We start from the raw sequence: 19,331 nt of genomic DNA on the forward strand, positions 1-19,331 counted from the left end.
TACTACATTATTCTTGTATTACTACCTTATGTCGTATTACTACCTTAGTGTCGTATTACTACCTTATTGTCGTATTACTATCTTATGTCGTATTACAACCTTATTGTTGTATTACTACCTTGTCATATTACTACCTCATTGTTGTATTACTACTTTATGTCGTATTACTACATTATTGTTGTATTACTAACTTATGTCATATTACTACCTTATTGACATATTACTACCTTATTGTTGTACTACTACCTTATTGTTGTATTACTACCATATTGTTGTATTACTACCTTATTGTGGTATTACTACCTTATTGTGGTATTACTACATTATTGTCATATGACTACCTTATTATGGTATTACTACCTTATTGTGGTATTACTACCTTATTGTGGTATTACTACATTATTGTCATATTACTACCTTATTGTGGTATTACTACATTATTGTCATATTACTACCTTATTATGGTATTACTACCTTATTGTGGTATTACTACATTATTGTGGTATTACTACATTATTGTGGTATTACTACCTTATTGTGGTATTACTACATTATTGTGGTATTACTACCTTATTGTGGTATAGAGGGTGAAGATATGACAGATACACCGTAATTAAAAGACCAAACTTTAGCCAATGAGCTGTGGTGTTTTGTCCAGGATTACAATGCAACTACATGAAGTGATTACAGCTCAGGCCTTAATGAAAGTGATATCAAACTTAGTACGCAATTGTTTATAAAGTTAAGTACTCAATTACATTCGTCCGATCCTTTATTGATATCAGATAACTTTACGATATCAGAAAAAAACCCAATTATAATAATAAAAGTATGTTCTGATGTATCGGATCAATATCAGTATCATCCAATAGTCAGCACTCTGATATCAGTATCGTATGGGAAGTGAAAACATTTCATCTCCATAAGTAGAGGATGAAGCAACATAAACACACAAGATGGCCGACACTTGAAAGGCCATACTTTTATGTTTTGTAACATTTCCTTTAGTCGTTACAAGAAAGCAGAAAGGAATAATTTCTTTACGTGTCAACTCCTAAAGTCTTAATAAGATCTCTCTAAAAAAGACATGTGATCTCTCTAAAGAAGACATGTGATCTATCTGAAGAAGAAGACATGTGATCTCTCTGAAGAAGACATTTTTCCTGCTTGATTGCGTTAAAGACCGCGTTAAGATGTTGGATTTAAAGCAGTTACCATGGCAACAAGCACATATAACAAGTCAAATGTTGTTTAGCAGCTAACGCTAACAGCTAAAGGAGCTGCAAAGGAAGACTATCAGGAGGATGAAGACGGACTAAACATAGAGCAAGGAGGATGAAGATGAACTAAACATAGAGCAAGGAGGATGAAGATGGACTAAACATAGAGCAAGGAGGATGAAGATGGACTAAACATAGAGCATGGAGGATGAAGATGGACTAAACATAGAGCAAGGAGGATGAAGATGGACTAAACATAGAGCAAGGAGGATGAAGATGGACTAAACATAGAGCAAGGAGGATGAAGATGGACTAAACATAGAGCAAGGAGGATGAAGATGAACTAAACATAGGGCATGGAGGATGAAGATGGACTAAACATAGAGCAAGGAGGATGAAGATGGACTAAACATAGAGCATGGAGGATGAAGATGGACTAAACATAGAGCAAGGAGGATGAAGATGGACTAAACATAGAGCAAGGAGGATGAAGATGGACTAAACATAGAGCATGGAGGATGAAGATGGACTAAACATAGAGCAAGGAGGATGAAGATGGACTAAACATAGAGCAAGGAGGATGAAGACGGACTAAACAAAGAGCAAGGAGGACGAAGATGGACTAAACATAGAGCAAGGAGGATGAAGATGGACTAAACATAGATCAGAGAGGATGAAGATGGACTAAATATAGAGCATGGAGGATGAAGATGGACTAAACATAGATCAGAGAGGATGAAGATGGACTAAACATAGAGCATGGAGGATGAAGATGGACTAAACATAGATCAGAGAGGATGAAGATGGACTAAACATAGAGCATGGAGGATGAAGATGGACTAAACATAGATCAGAGAGGATGAAGATGGACTAAACATAGAGCAAGGAGGATGAAGATGGACTAAACATAGATCAGAGAGGATGAAGATGGACTAAACATAGAGCAAGGAGGATGAAGATGGACTAAACATAGAGCAAGGAGGATGAAGATGGACTAAACATAGAGCATGGAGGATGAAGATGGACTAAACATAGAGCAAGGAGGATGAAGATGGACTAAACATAGAGCAAGGAGGATGAAGATGGACTAAACATAGAGCAAGGAGGATGAAGATGAACTAAACATAGAGCAAGGAGGATGAAGATGGACTAAACATAGAGCAAGGAGGATGAAGATGGACTAAACATAGAGCATGGAGGATGAAGATGGACTAAACATAGATCAGAGAGGATGAAGATGGACTAAACATAGAGCAAGGAGGATGAAGATGGACTAAACATAGATCAGAGAGGATGAAGATGGACTAAACATAGAGCAAGGAGGATGAAGATGGACTAAGCATAGAGCAAGGAGGATGAAGATGGACTAAACATAGGGCAAGGAGGATGAAGATGGACTAAACATAGGGCAAGGAGGATGAAGATGGACTAAACATAGAGCAAGGAGGATGAAGATGGACTAAACATAGAGCAAGGAGGATGAAGATGGACTAAACATAGAGCATGGAGGATGAAGATGGACTAAACATAGAGCATGGAGGATGAAGATGGACTAAACATAGAGCAAGGAGGATGAAGATGGACTAAGCATAGAGCAAGGAGGCTGAAGATGGACTAAACATAGGGCAAGGAGGATGAAGATGGACTAAACATAGAGCAAGGAGGATGAAGATGGACTAAACATAGAGCAAGGAGGATGAAGATGGACTAAACATAGAGCAAGGAGGATGAAGATGGACTAAACATAGAGCATGGAGGATGAAGATGGACTAAACATAGAGCATGGAGGATGAAGATGGACTAAGCATAGAGGAGAGCACTTGCAAGTTGAAAAGAAAAAGTGTTCATCCTCAAACATCTTCAACAATTCAGGCGATGGTGCAGCAAGAAAAGACAAGAAAGAAAAGAGGATGCTTGAGAAGATTTGTTTCATCATTTCCACGCTGTGTGAAGAGTGTGACTCCTGCATGGCGGCGCTAGCTACAGACAATTAGATGACAGACCATGAGTTCAGGGAGCCTGGGAGTCGCTCATTTGCATTTCTAAAGACCCCGCCTCCTGGTTTGTGCACACCACACACACCCACCTGGAAGAAGTCATTGGCTTTTCTTGATGACTTTAGCAGCTTAACTGACTCCTGATGACTTTAGCAACTTAACCGACTCCTGATGACATTAGCAACTTAACTGACTCCTGATGACTTTAGCAGCTTAACTGACTCCTGATGACTTTAGCAACTTAACCGACTCCTGATGACTTTAGCAACTTAACCGACTCCTGATGACTTTAGCAGCTTAACTGACTCCTGATGACTTTAGCAGCTTAACTGACTCCTGATGACTTTAGCAACTTAACCGACTCCTGATGACTTTAGCAACTTAACCGACTCCTGATGACTTTAGCAGCTTAACTGACTCCTGATGACTTTAGCAACTTAACCGACTCCTGATGACTTTAGCAACTTAACTGACTCCTGATGACTTTAGCAACTTAACCGACTCCTGATGACTTTAGCAGCTTAACTGACTCCTGATGACTTTAGCAGCTTAACTGACTCCTGATGACTTTAGCAGCTTAACTGACTCCTGATGACTTTAGCAACTTAACTGACTCCTGATGACTTTAGCAACTTAACTGGCGACACGCTAAGTGGCGCTGAAGATGTTCACGGCGGTCATGCACACCATCCAACATGTTGTAATCATCCCTCCACCACCATCCAACATGTTCTAATCATCGCTCCACCACCATCCAACATGTTCTAATCATCCCTCCACCACCATCCAACATGTTCTAATCATCTCTCCACCACCATCCAACATGTTCTAATCATCCCTCCACCACCATCCAACATGTTCCAAAGGAACTTGGTTTGCTGCTCAGGCTCTAATAAGAACATTCTACAGAGGCACTATAGAGACCAACTCCATGTCTGTCTGGACTGGAGCCTGCAATGCCTCAGACTGGAAGTCTCTCCAGAGAGTGGTGAGGACGGCGGAAAAGATCATCAGGACTCATCAGGAAAATCTGCAAAGACTCCTCCCACCCCCACCAAGGACTGTTTTCACTGCTGGACTCTAGAAAGAGGTTCCGCAGCTTCCGTAGCAGAACCTCCAGGTTGTGTAACAGCTTCTTCCCTCAGGCCGTAAGACTCTTGAACGCATCATAATTAAATGATCCCCTCAATTCCTCCCAAAAAAGGATTAACTGGCTGGACTCTAAAGACAATATAACATACATCCATAAACCTGCAATATATTTATCTGTACAGTCATCTATTTATTTATATCTGCATCTTATTGCTCTTTTATCTGCACTTCAAGCAGCTCATGCAAACTTCTTATCTGTACTGTAAAGTTCACATTTGAATGACAATAAAGGAAGTCTAAGTCTAAGTCTAAGTCTAAGTCTAAGTCTTTCACTTGATCTGAAATCTCAGTCTCAGGTTTTGCTGCATGGGCATGGATTACACATCACGTGTCCCTTTCACAATAAAAGGACTAAACATGTTTGTGTATAGAAAGTGTGTGAACAAAACAAAACATTCAGAAGCAAAATCTCCTCGGCAGAACCGCTGGATTTGGGGATGAAGAAATCCAATGAAATAGACGCCTGAGGGCGGCTGGCTAATGGAAGCAGGAAGTTGTTAAGAGGATAAGACATGGTGCTCCATATTGAAAAGTGTGTTTGATGCCTTGAAGGTCACTTGCTGAGGAGAAACTTACCGGCTGGTCCGCTCGGTTGATGCCCACCAGGAAGAGCGACTCTGCGATGAAGAGGCTGATGCACAAGTTCTTGTGGATGGTGTTGCGGTCGCTCTGCAGCCCGCGGAAGAAGCAGAAGGTGAAGATGCAGATGAGCAGGCAGACCAGGGACAGCAGGATGCCCACCCAGGTGATCACGTCCAGGAGCAGGTCGTGGATGCTGTCTGCTTTCTGGAAGACAAACCACCACCACAGAGGTTTTACACGCCTGTGACACGGCAATGCTGGGACTGTGCTGGTGTGTCCTCCGGCGTTCAAGGTGCAACCTCACTCAGGTGTTCCGGGTCTACCTGTCAGTGATGGAGATACTTGTGCTAGCCTCATGCTGCGTTCAAGCTAGCCAGCCTGGACAATCAGCTCTTTTGGAAACAACCCTCATTGTCCTTTCCTTTAGAGGACAGTAACATTCCAGAAAACCTTGTTCTTCTCAGGGACACACCTCTAGACCTGGGACAGAAGTTTCTCATTGACTTTTAGCCTTTTACTTCTCATGTGGGGTCTGAGCTCAGGATGTCGTTGTGGCTTTTGCAGCCCTTTGAGACACTTGTGATCAAGGTTTGATTACCCCGAAGGGAATGAGCGGTAGAAAATAGATGGATGGATGATTGATTAATCCGACTTCAGTCAAGGAAGTTGATTTAGTTTAAGTCTACTTTCAGTCGACTGAACGTCCTTCAAGTCAGCTAGAATTACAATTCAAACGTAAAAGATAAGACGGATTTAAAGTTTCCTTGAAAACAACTTTAATCAGGCAAAGGAAATCATCCAAACATTTCCAGATTGGACTTTGTCACAATGAAAAGAGGTTTTAGTTGAAGATCCTAAAGACCAGAGGGAGAAACTTTCACCAAAATGACAAGATTTTAAACCAACAGTCTATAAAAACATCTGGGCGTGAGTTTTGACTCTGGGCTGACTTTTATCCCACATATATCACAGAAATAGTTTTTTTATCACCCTAAGAACATAGCCAGACTCTCTCAGGAGGTTCTTTAATGTCCTGTCCTTTAGACTATTGCAACGCTCTCTGGTCTTCCCAAAAAGAATATTAGAAGTCTACAACGATTAGAAAAGTCAGCTGCACGCGTGCTGACGGGGACCAGAGGGCAGGCGCACATTACACCAGTTTTAAAGTCCATGAATTGACTCCCTGTCTGCTTCAGGGGGGGTTTTAACGTTCTAGTATTAGCTTTTAAATGTCTTCTTATCTATCTGACCTGCTTTTACCGCATCGGTTACTGAGGTCCTCTGGAACTAGACTTTTAGTTTGAGCAAATACCAGACCAAAGACCCATTTAGCCACCAACAGCCTACCAGAGAACCTCAGGACTGCAGAGAGCCTTGATAGCCTTTAAAAAAGACAGAAGACACACCTTTTAATCAGGCTTTTTACTGTTCATCTTAAACTCTTATGTTTTTTATTGTTTAATTATTCATAGTTCTACTACTATTCTCTCAATGTTATTTTTATGAACTTATTCATGTCTTTTGTATACTTAAGACCATGGGGGACCGAGCTTTGGAAGCTGCCTCAGGGCCCACACTTGGTGGATGCTTTAAAAAAAAGGGCTAAAAATCTAAATTTTTTAAATAGTTTTTTTTTTTTACCGTCTTTTTTAATGCTTTTATGATGTTTTTACTCTGTAGAACTTTGAGACTTGTTATTCAAATGTAAAGTGCAACGCAAATACAATCTATTATTATTATAGCATTTATTACATATATATTCTCATATGTTTAGACTATTATTTAGATGGCGTTCATTTGAGGTATTCTCCAGTGTGGACGCTTCAAAGGTCGTGGTTGTTTTTTTTTTGCATGTTTGAGTCTTTTCTTCTCTTCTATTTTCTTTCTGCAGCACTTTGTGTTTTCCAACTGCCTGCGTGTGAAAAGTTGTAAATAAATCAAGTTTGATTTGATTTGAACTTTGAAGTCAAAAGCACTTCATTTTCTCTCCTGCTTGCTAGTTTTACCATTTCTGAGTTATTGTGCAGAAATATGACACATAATGACAAAAGTACACTTAAAAAATACATAATGTTGAATATAAACAATTCTACATTTACTGAATCAATATGATTAACATTTGATGACTTGGTGCATGCAGCACGGTAGAACAGGGGTTAGTACGTGTGCCTCACAATACAAAAGTCCTGGGTTGGATCCTGGGTTCGGGTGTGTGGAGTTTGCATGTTCTCCCCGTGAATGTGTGGGTTCCCTCCGGGTACTCCGGCTTCCTCCCACCTCCAAAGACATGCACCTGGGGATAGGCCCCTCCCACCTCCAAAAACATGCACCTGGGGATAGGCCCCTCCCACCTCCAAAGACATGCACCTGGAAATAGGCCCCTCCCACTTCCAAAAACATGCACCTGGGGATAGGCCCCTCCCACCTCCAAAAACATGCACCTGGGGATAGGCCCCTCCCACCTCCAAAGACATGCACCTGGGGATAGGCCCCTCCCACCTCCAAAGACATGCACCTGGAAATAGGCCCCTCCCACTTCCAAAAACATGCACCTAGTGTGTGAATGTGAGTGTGAATGTTGTCTATCTGTGTTGGCCCTGTGATGAGGTGGCGACTTGTCCAGGGTGTACCCCTCCTTCTGCCCGATTGTAGCTGAGATAGGCTCCAGCACCCCCCGCGACCCCAATAGGGACAAGCGGTAGAAAATGGATGGATGGATGGACTTGGTGCATTGACAAACATTAAAATGCAAACAAAGCAAACTATAACAGGATTTTGTTTCTGTCAACATGTTTGTCTCACTAAATTATCAGTCGATTTAATCCATGTGTGCAACAAATAAAGTATGTTTCTTACAAGTAGCATTATCACTGGAGGACGAGGAATAGCTAAACATGCTTCACTACACACCGTAGGAGGATACATTAGCTCACCGCTAACAGTAAGCTAGCACTCCTCAATGTAAACAAACGCCATGGCTGGATCTACACCTGACATCCACTGTAATGATACCAAGTACAAGAGTGTATCTAGTCGATACTATCATTATCATTACAAAATCTTTGTTTCCTTTTTTAAAACGTATGTGATGTTTATAAAGTCAGTAATTATGTCCCTGGACACATGAGGACTTTGAATATGACCAATGTATGATCCTGTAACTACTTGGTATCAACATGATCCATACCTAAATGTGTGGTATCATCCAAAACTAATGTCAAGTATCAAAGAAGAGAAGAATAAGTGATTATTACATTTTAACAGAAGTGTAGATAGAACATGTTAAAACAGAAAATAAGCAGATATTAACAGTAAATGAACAAGTGGATTAATAATCAATTTTCACAGTTTGTCCCTCATAATGTGTAGAAAATAATAGGTGTATAAATGACACAATATGTTACTGCATACGACTAATTAGGAGTCTTTGTTTGTTTACTTACTACTAAAAGACAAGTTGTCTAGTATTTTATTTAAGGACTAAATGACAATAATAAACATATGTTTCATGTACACTAACATTTGTTGTTACAATAAAGACAATAATGACATTTTTTGTGCTCCCCTTTAAGTATGGAAATACATTTAGGTACCGGTACCAAAATATTGGTATTGGGACAACCTGAGTATGGACATTAAAATCGGATACCCTTAGAGTAGTCCGTGTACAGCTTGTGTAAGATTGACGGTTGTGTTTGGGTACTTTGAGAAGGCAGTCAATGATGTCATTAAATAGTTTCAATGAATTAATCTACAATCTGATGTGGTGATCAGGATGATGTCATCGCGTTGGACAGATCAGTGTGACTTCTAGAGAGTTCTAATCCGTGTGGCAGATGTTGCGGCGCCACTCCCTTCCTGTTCCCCACATGTGCTGCCACAAATAAGATGATGTCAGAGGGCTCACCTTCACCTCCACGTGGGCCATGAGCACGGCGAAGCTGGTGAGGTGTGTGCAGGAGCAGCTGGTGTGGCTGCGGTTGGTGGCCAGCAGGCGGCAGTCCTGCGTGGACCACAAGCCCGTCATGGTGCGCTTGGAGTAGCTCCAGAAGGAACAGTTGGGGTTGAAGTTCTCCTCCGAATGCTGGGGAGACACCGGAGAGAAGGTGAGCTTGGAAGACGGCAGGACGAGGAGCGAGAGAAGGAAACATTTGGTGAAAAGCCACAATGGGAGGACGACTGGGAGGCCAGAAGAGAAGAAGAGAAGAAGAGAAGAAGAGAAGAAGAGAAGAGAAGAAGAGAAGAAGAGAAGAAGAGAAGAAGAAGAGAATGTGAGAGAGCAGCAGCAAATGTCATGTCAGGAGGTGATACATCTCAGACTGATGGTGTTGTGTCAACTGAGGAACGTGTGTGTGTGTGTGTGAGTGTGTGTGTGTGTGTTCTTGTATTTCTACCCTTCTTGAGACGTGAAGAAGGAAAAGTATCTTCCATATGAGGAGGTGTGAACAAGTGATGACATAAATCAATAACATTGCATCTAAGAGACAATGTCTCATTTGTGGTGGTATCTATCAAAGTGAGGGTGGTCCCCAAAAAAATAGACTGTCAACATATGAAATAACAAGTGTGTGTAAAAATTTGAAGTGCTCCCCCTCTGGTCAACATATGAAATAACAAGTGTGTGTAAGTAATTGAAATGCACCCTCTTTGGCCACAATTAATTAAAAAATAATAAATAAATATGTTTATAGAGACACACTGTAATAATTTGAAGTAAATAATGAACATTAAAAAACAATTACAAAAAACAAATTAAAATGTTTAATTTTTTTACAAAAAGCAGTCTTTTTTTCACAATATGTAGACTTTTTCTCATGAAATTGAGAAAAAAATTCTCATATTTCTGTAATATTGCAATATTTTCTTGTAAAATTATTACTTTTTACTGCAAAATGGTGACATATGTCATATAATATTTTGACTTTTGTCACAATTTTGCAAAGTTAAATCTGATTATTATTATAATATTGCCAAAAATGTTAAAGTTTTCTTATAAAATTGTGACTTTTGTTGAGTAAAATGTGTCAATAAATTGGCCAAATGTTAAGCTTTTCTTGTAAAACTGTGACAGTTATTGAGTGAAATTCCAACTTGTATCATAATATTGCACAAATGTTCACTTTTTATTGTAAAAGTTTGACTTGCGTTGAGTAAAAGTACGACTTTTTTTATAACACTGCCAACATTCGAAGTTTTTCTTGTGAAATTGTGACCTTTTTCTTGCGAAATTCCAACTCATTTTTCACAACAAGCTTTTTTATATGTGGATAGTATGTATATATTATTAATGTTGTAAATACACTTCTTTATATATCTAGAAAGGCTGGTCCTAAAGAGGGAGGCATTTTTCTCACGTCTCAAGAAGGTAACACATACAAGAATGTGTGTGTGTGTGTGTGTGTGTGTGTGTGTGTGTGTGTGTGTGTGTGTGTGTGTGTGTGTGTGTGTGTGTCTGTGTGTGTGTGTGCGCTTTGTCTCCAAATGAGCACCTGATGTCTTGCTGCCAACAAGCTGCACTCGGCAAGGAGAGCCAAGTCAATTCCAGAAAGATTGGACAACACACACTTTGAGTTGTAGAACCTCAATGAAGGTCTGGACCTTTAATGAAGGTCTGGAACTTTAATGAAGGTCTGGACCTTTAATGAAGGTCTGGACCTTTAACATCTCAGTGTTTTTTGCCAGGATTATAATCCTACTGGCAGGCCTCATCATAGTCGTTTGACGATGACAGCTGACAAGATTTTACTGTCAATTATATCGTTTTTTTGTGAACATCTCAACAAAATATCAGTTTTTTCACAGTCATTTAGTGTAAGTAAACACAATTATCAGCTGTCAAATTGACAGATTCAACATCAACATATCATAAAGTTCTATACTTCATGACTGGCAACCACAGCTGCCAGTCTTTGACTGTGAATAGTGCAGATTACATTTGTACAATTGTTGTTGTGTACAACTGACACTTGTGTTGTTGTGAAGCAGTTTGGAGTTCACAAAGTCAGCGTGAAGAGGTTTGTGTTCTTCTTTGCCTTGTAGTAACAGTTAGAGATGCTACTCTGGAATGTTCTAGCAGTAACAGTTAGAGATGCTACCTCAGTAGAAGCATTTAAGTCCCATCTTAAAACTCATTTGTATACTCTAGCCTTTAAATAGACCCCCTTTTTTAGATCAGTTGATCTGCCGTCTCTTTTCTGCTCTGCCCCCCTCTCCTGTGTGGAGAAGTAATTAGGTGACCACAGATGAGGCGCCAGCTATTCAAAGTCGGCACCCGGGGTGGACCACACATCTGTGCATCAGTTGGTGACGTCTCTGTGCTGCTGACCTGTCTCCACTCAACATGATCTCCTGCTGGTCTCACTATGGACTAGACTCTCACTATTATGTTAGATCCACTATGGACTGGACTCTCACTATTATGTTAGATCCACTATGGACTGGACTCTCACTACTATGTTAGATCCACTATGGACTGGACTCTCACTATTATGTTAGATCCACTATGGACTGTACTCTCACTATTATGTTAGATCCACTATGGACTGGACTCTCACTATTATGTTAGATCCACTATGGACTGGACTCTCACACTATTATGTTAGATCCACTATGGACTGGACTCTCACACTATTATGTTAGATCCACTATGGACTGGACTCTCACTATTATGTTAGATCCACTATGGACTAGACTCTCACTATTATGTTAGATCCACTATGGACTGGACTCTCACTATAGGGACGGCATGGCGCAGTGGGAGAGTGGCCGTGCGCAACCCGAGGGTCCCTGGTTCAATCCCCACCTAGTACCAACCTCGTCATGTCCGTTGTGTCCTGAGCAAGACACTTCACCATTGCTCCTGATGGGTGCTGGTTAGCGCCTTGCATGGCAGCTCCCTCCATCAGTGTGTGAATGTGTGTGTGAATGGGTAAATGTGGAAGTAGTGTCAAAGCGCTTTGAGTACCTTGAAGGTAGAAAAGCGCTATACAAGTACAACCCATTTATCATTTATCATTTATTATGTTAGATCCACTATGGACTGGAATCTCACTATTATGTTAGATCCACTATGGACTGGACTCTCACAAAATGATGCTTGATCCACTATGGACTGGACTCTCACTATTATGTTAGATCCACTATGGACTGGATTCTCACACTATTATGTTAGATCCACTATGGACTGGACTCTCACTATTATGTTAGATCCACTATGGACTGGACTCTCACTATTATGTTAGATCCACTATGGACTGTACTCTCACACTATTATGTTAGATCCACTATGGACTGGACTCTCACACTATTATGTTAGATCCACTATGGACTGGACTCTCATTATTATGTTAGATCCACTATGGACTGGACTCTCACACTATTATGTTAGATCCACTATGGACTGGACTCTCACACTATTATGTTAGATCCACTATGGACTGGACTCTCACACTATTATGTTAGATCCACTATGGACTAGACTCTCACACTATTATGTTAGATCCACTATGGACTGGACTCTCACTATATTATGCTCGATCTACTCAACGTCCATTGCACCGGTCGTCCAGGGGGGGGGGGGGGGGGGGGTTCCCCATATCTGTGGTCCCCTCCAAGGTTTCTCATCGTCATCCTATTGGGTTGAGTTTTTCCTTGCCCTGATGTGGGATCTGAGCCCAGGATGTGGTTGTGGCTTGTGCAGCCCTTTGAGACACTTGTGATTTAGGGCTATATAAGTAAACTTTGATTGGTTGATTGATTGTATCAGACTTTGGAACATGTGACCCAGGGACATTCCTCACCTGCAGGTGTTTAACGGTGAAGATGACAGGCTCCGACAGGTACACCTTGTTGCTCTCCTTGTTGATGGAGGCCGTGATGACGGGCGAGTTGACGATGACCGAGTAGTTGGGGTAGACAGCGTCGCTGCTCAGTCGGACGCTGGCGTTCTCCGTGGACAGGTAGGAACCCAAGTTCCTGTAGAGGACGAAGGCCATCCTGATCTCACCTGTTGGGAGACGATACAGAAGTAGGCGGGCGCTGGCGGGAGGAGGAGGGGGAGGGACGGAGATTCCTCCGCTACCGTTTCTGCCGTGTTGTTTGAGGGTGCTGGCTGACAGCTGGATGGAGTTTCCGTGGCGCTCGGACTGAGGGAAGGTCAAGTCGCTCAGGCTGCCGTCCGTACTCAGCCTGGCCACTTCCAGCTCTGCAACACACACACACACACACACACACACACACACACACACACACACACACACACACACACACACACACACACACACACACACACACACACACACACACACACACACACACACACACACACACACACACGTTGCATCAGGTTAGTTTCCTAGTCTTTGGTAGGAAGCAAGTCTTCACACTGGTCATAGGCAAGAAGTTGCCACTTAATGAAAAAGATCCAAGACTCATTAAAGTGCGATACATTTGATGTGAAAAGCAAACAATGTCTCCAGGTAGATAATCCTCACATTGTGGGAATCTAAGTCGGCCTTCTGGCTTTGTGAGCACATTCCTGATTAGGCTGTGTGGAATGTGTGAGATAAGGTTTGTAATTAACAACTAATTAAAGCATCTTGTGTTTCACAGACATTTGATGATCTCCACTCTTCTTTCATGGCTAAAAAGAGCTTCCCACATCAAATAGCACAAGGCCGCAGTGAGAGGAGACAAAGTGGGTCGCTGAAAAAGGAAATAGGTTGTATCATTCTTTATATACTGTATAAATATACACTAAATTGCCAAAAGTATTTGGCCACCTGCCCTGACTCACATATGAACTTCAAGTGCCATCCCTTTCCTATCCTGGAGCATTCAAAGTTCCTTTCACTGGAACTAAACGGCCAAGCCCAACTCCTGAAAAACAACCCACACCATAAATCCTCCTCCACTAAATTTCACACTCTGCACAATGCAGTCTGAAATGAAGAGTTCTCCTAGCAACCTCCAAACCCAGACTGGTCCATCAGATTGCCAGATGGAAAAGTGTCCAGAGAAGTCCAGAGAAGGCGTCTCCACTGCTCTAGAGTCCAGTGGTGATGTCCTTTACACCACTGCATTCCACGCTTTGCACTAGACTTGGTGATGTATGGCTTAGATGCAGCTGGCCGGCCATGGAAACCCATTCCATGAAGCTCTCTGCGTACTGTACGTGGGCCAATTAGAACATGAAATAGAATAGAAATGACAATGGTCTTCTTCAAAGCAGGCTTGTTCCTCATGCTGACAACACGCTAATAACACACTAATAACACGCTGATAACACGCTGAAAACACGCTAATAACACGCCGATAACACACTAATAACACGCTGATAACACGCCAATAACACGCTGATAATAATCGGTTCTTCTTCTTCACACGTGTAGTCTGGTCTTGTCCACGTGACATTGTGTTGTGTTGTGTTGTGTTGTGTTGTGTTGCTGCATAGCTGCCATGAAGCAGCAGCAGCAAGTGGAAGGGGAGTAAGAGGAGGAAGGGGAGCGAGAGGAAGGAGGAGTGGAAGGGGAGTAAGAGGAGGAAGGGAGCGAGAGGAAGGATGAGTGGAAGGGGAGTAAGAGGAGGAAGGCAGCGAGAGGAAGGATGAGTGGAAGGGGAGTAAGAGGAGGAAGGGAGCGAGAGGAAGGAGGAGTGTAAGGGGAGTGTAAGAGGAGGAAGGGAGCGAGAGGAATGATGAGTGGAAGGGGAGTAAGAGGAGGAAGGGAGCGAGAGGAAGAATGAGTGGAAGGGGAGTAAGAGGAGGAAGGGAGCGAGAGGAAGGAGGAGTGGAAGGGGAGTAAGAGGAGGAAGGGAGCGAGAGGAAGAATGAGTGGAAGGGGAGTAAGAGGAGGAAGGGAGCGAGAGGAAGGAGGAGTGGAAGGGGAGTAAGAGGAGGAAGGGGAGCGAGAGGAAGGATGAGTGGAAGGGGAGTAAGAGGAGGAAGGGAGTGAGAGGAAGGATGAGTGGAAGGGGAGTAAGAGGAGGAGGGGAGCGAGAGGAAGGAGGAGTGGAAGGGGACTAAGAGGAGGAAGGGGAGCGAGAGGAAGGATGAGTGGAAGGGGAGTAAGAGGAGGAAGGGGAGCGAGAGGAATGATGAGTGGAAGGGGAGTTAGAGGAGGAAGGGAGCGAGAGGAAGGATGAGTGGAAGGAGAGTAAGAGGAGGAAGGGAGTGAGAGGAAGGATGAGTGGAAGGGGAGTAAGAGGAGGAAGGGGAGCGAGAGGAAGGATGAGTGGAAGGGGAGTAAGAGGAGGAAGGGAGTGAGAGGGGAGCGAGAGGAAGGAAGAGTGGAAGGGGAGTAAGAGGAGGAAGGGAGCGAGAGGAAGGATGAGTGGAAGGGGAGTAAGAGGACGAAGGGAGTGAGAGGAAGGAGGAGTGGAAGGGGAGTAAGAGGAGGAAGGGAGCGAGAGGAAGGATGAGTGGAAGGGGAGTAAGAGGAGGAAGGGAGCGAGAGGAAGGAGGAGTGGAAGGGGAGTGAGAGGAGGAAGGGGAGCGAGAGGAAGGATGAGTGGAAGGGGAGTAAGAGGAGGAAGGGAGCGAGAGGAAGGAGGAGTGGAAGGGGAGTAAGAGGAGGAAGGGGAGCGAGAGGAAGGATGAGTGGAAGGGGAGTAAGAGGAGGAAGGGAGTGAGAGGAAGGATGAGTGGAAGGGGAGTAAGAGGAGGAAGGGGAGTGAGAGGAAGGATGAGTGGAAGGGGAGTAAGAGGAGGAAGGGAGTGAGAGGAAGGATGAGTGGAAGGGGAGTAAGAGGAGGAAGGGGAGCGAGAGGAAGGATGAGTGGAAGGGGAGTAAGAGGAGGAAGGGAGCGAGAGGAAGGAGGAGTGGAAGGGGAGTAAGAAGAGGAAGGGGAGCGAGAGGAAGGATGAGTGGAAGGGGAGTAAGAGGAGGAAGGGAGTGAGAGGAAGGATGAGTGGAAGGGGAGTAAGAGGAGGAAGGGGAGCGAGAGGAAAGATGAGTGGAAGGGGAGTAAGAGGAGGAAGGGAGCGAGAGGAAGGAGGAGTGGAAGGGGAGTAAGAGGAGGAAGGGAGCGAGAGGAATGATGAGTGGAAGGGGAGTAAGAGGAGGAAGGGAGCGAGAGGAAGGATGAGTGGAAGGGGAGTAAGAGGAGGAAGGGAGTGAGAGGAAGGATGAGTGTAAGGGGAGTAAGAGGAGGAAGGGAGCGAGAGGAAGGATGAGTGGAAGGGGAGTAAGAGGAGGAAGGGGAGCGAGAGGAAGGAGGAGTGGAAGGGGAGTAAGAGGAGGAAGGGGAGCGAGAGGAAGGATGAGTGGAAGGGGAGTAAGAGGAGGAAGGGAGTCAGAGGAAGGATGAGTGGAAGGGGAGTAAGAGGAGGAAGGGGAGCGAGAGGAAAGATGAGTGGAAGGGGAGTAAGAGGAGGAAGGGAGTCAGAGGAAGGATGAGTGGAAGGGGAGTAAGAGGAGGAAGGGGAGCGAGAGGAAAGATGAGTGGAAGGGGAGTAAGAGGAGGAAGGGAACGAGAGGAAGGAGGAGTGGAAGGGGAGTAAGAGGAGGAAGGGAGCGAGAGGAATGATGAGTGGAAGGGGAGTAAGAGGAGGAAGGGAGCGAGAGGTACGATGAGTGGAAGGGGAGTAAGAGGAGGAAGGGAGCGAGAGGAATGATGAGTGGAAGGGGAGTAAGAGGAGGAAGGGGAGTAAGAGGAGGAAGGGGAGCGAGAGGAAGGATGAGTGGAAGGGGAGTAAGAGGAGGAAGGGAGTGAGAGGAAGGATGAGTGGAAGGGGAGTAAGAGAAGGAAGAGAGTGAGAGGAAGGATGAGTGGAAGGGGAGTAAGAGGAGGAAGGGAGTGAGAGGAAGGATGAGTGTAAGGGGAGTAAGAGGAGGAAGGGAGTGAGAGGAAGGATGAGTGTAAGGGGAGTAAGAGGAGGAAGGGGAGCGAGAGGAAGGAGGAGATAATGGCCATGCAGGATCTCCCACTGGATTAGCTGGGAGGGAAGATTAACGGCACAAAAGCAGAAATGAGCACACAACAAGATTATTTCCTGTTTTAAGTTCTTTGAAGACGAGTTAGTCGACGTTCATGCGGCGTGGAAAGAAAGTCTCCAGCATGAAAGGAGGTTGTTGACGGGAATGAAAGTATTTAAGGCGAGTGACTTGGAGTGTCAGGTGAGGAGAAGAGGAGAAGAGGAGAAGAGGAGGTGTGCTTCCTCAGAGGAGCCAGGTGGAAGAAAACCCTGCCAGCCTCATCATCTGCAGCTTCATTTGCTCTCCTGGCGTCACCAGAGGTGAGGAACATGTTGAGGGTCAGAAGGTCACAGACGAGGTCAGGAGTGACGGAGATGCTGAGATGAAGGCAGCATGGAGATGAGGAGAGAGAGGAAGAAAGTTCACCAAGATGACTTCCTCCTCTCATGACGCTGAACCAGCGTTAGAAAAGTAACCTTTTCTCCATCTTTTACTATTACATTCTACTTTTACTTTGAAACAAACACACAACTATGTGATATTTGTGTAACAAAAGTATTTCTTGTGTTTGGTGGTGTGACTTCACACGCCAGTAGGATCTCCTAAATACAAGTCAACTCAAGAAAAAGAACCCAAAGTTGAATACCCGACATTTTAAAAGGTTCTCGCATTTAGTTGTGAGCTATTTTTTTTTAATTAGTTTAATATCTATTTTGTTTGCACCCAGAACATTCATAATAACATGTAATATATACATGATGTAAGTATATATGTAGTATTTAGTAACATTCATGATAACATGTAATATATACATGATGTAAGTATATATGTCATGTAGTAACATTCATAATAACATGTAATATATACATGATGTAAGTATATATGTAGTATCTAGTAACATTCATAATAACATGTAATATATACATGATGTAAGTATATATGTCATGTAGTAACATTCATAATAACATGTAATATATACATGATTAACATGTAATATATACATGATGTAAGTATATATGTCATGTAGTAACATTCATAATAACATGTAATATATACATGATGTAAGTATATACGTCATGTAGTAACATTCATAATAACATGTAATATATACATGATGTAAGTATATATGTCATGTAGTAACATTCAAAATAACATGTAATATATACATGATGTAAGTATATATGTAGTATCTAGTAACATTTATAATAACATGTAATATATACATGATGTAAGTATATATGTAGTATCTAGTAACATTCATAATAACATGTAATATATACATGATGTAAGTTTATATGTAGTATCTAGTAACATTTATAATAACATGTAATACATACGTGATGTAAGTATATATGTAGTATCTAGTAACATCCTAGCCTGGAGCACAGCCTGCCACGCCAACTGCCTCAAGGCAGCAGTACCCATCTCAGGGAACCCTAAGATCTTGTCATCCCCCTTGGACCTATCAGGAGTCCCCGCAGTCTACCATGATCTTGCCGCAGTAGTCAGCAAAGCATAGGCACTATCCCTACCCCCGCACAGACCCTACGATTGTGCCATCGATCCTGTACCCAACGCTGTCCTTCCCTGAAGTCGGCTATATAACCTTTCCATACCTGAGAAACAGGCCATGACAGATTATATCACGGACTCCCTCGCATCTGGGGGACGGCGTGGCGCAGTGGAAGAATGGCCGTGCGCGACCCGAGGGTCCCTGGTTCAATCCCCACCTAGTACCAACCTCGTCATGTCCGTTGTGTCCTGAGCAAGACACTTCACCCTTGCTCCTGATGGGTGCTGGTTAGCGCCTTGCATGGCAGCTCCCTCCATCAGTGTGTGAATGTGTGTGTGAATGGGTAAATGTGGAAGTAGTGTCAAAGCGCTTTGAGTACCTTGAAGGTAGAAAAGCGCTATACAAGTACAACCCATTTATCATTTATTATTATCATTTATTATTACTCCTTCCAAGTCCTCGGTAGCTGCGGGGTTTTGATCATGATCATGATCATGATCAAGTCGTTCCATGACGGCATAAAAGGTACAGTTCAATATGACGGCTCGATGTCAGATGCCTTGGACATCCGCAGTGGCGTCAAGCAGGGCTGTGTCCTCGCTCCCACTTTCTTCGGCATCTTCTTTGCCGTTCTGCTGAAGCACGCCTTCGGATCGTTGACCGAAGGTGTTTACCTCCACACTCGGTCAGACGGCCGACTGTTCAACCTGGCTCGCCTAAAAGCAAAGAGCAAGGTCTGGGAGGTAACCATCAGAGACATGCTGTTTGCAGATGACGCTGCTCTGGCCACCCACACAGAAGAAGAGCTACAGAGCCTGATGGACCGCTTTGCAAAGGCATGCGACGAGTTCAGCCTGACTATCAGTCTGAAGAAGACAAATGTGATGGCCCAAGATGCTGAACCACCCTGTATCACCATCAACGACTATGAACTAGAGGTCGTCAGCCAGTTCAC

General features: G+C 43.4%; 1 protein-coding gene across 1 annotated transcript in view; it reads right to left on the reverse strand.

Annotated features, from left to right (window-relative positions):
- adgrl3.1 (adhesion G protein-coupled receptor L3.1) overlaps positions 1 to 19,331 on the reverse strand; it is a 320,601-nt gene that overhangs the window by 38,200 nt on the left and 263,070 nt on the right. The window contains exons 13-16 of the mRNA XM_072914913.1: positions 13,032 to 13,154; positions 12,751 to 12,956; positions 8,859 to 9,035; positions 4,946 to 5,155 (exon numbers count right to left, since the gene is read on the reverse strand). Of these exons, the coding sequence (XP_072771014.1) occupies positions 4,946 to 5,155; positions 8,859 to 9,035; positions 12,751 to 12,956; positions 13,032 to 13,154 (716 nt within the window). The remainder of the gene's footprint in view (positions 1 to 4,945; positions 5,156 to 8,858; positions 9,036 to 12,750; positions 12,957 to 13,031; positions 13,155 to 19,331) is intronic.

Source organism: Nerophis lumbriciformis, linkage group LG16 (genome assembly GCF_033978685.3).
Source record: "Nerophis lumbriciformis linkage group LG16, RoL_Nlum_v2.1, whole genome shotgun sequence".
Taxonomy (NCBI): domain Eukaryota; kingdom Metazoa; phylum Chordata; class Actinopteri; order Syngnathiformes; family Syngnathidae; genus Nerophis; species Nerophis lumbriciformis.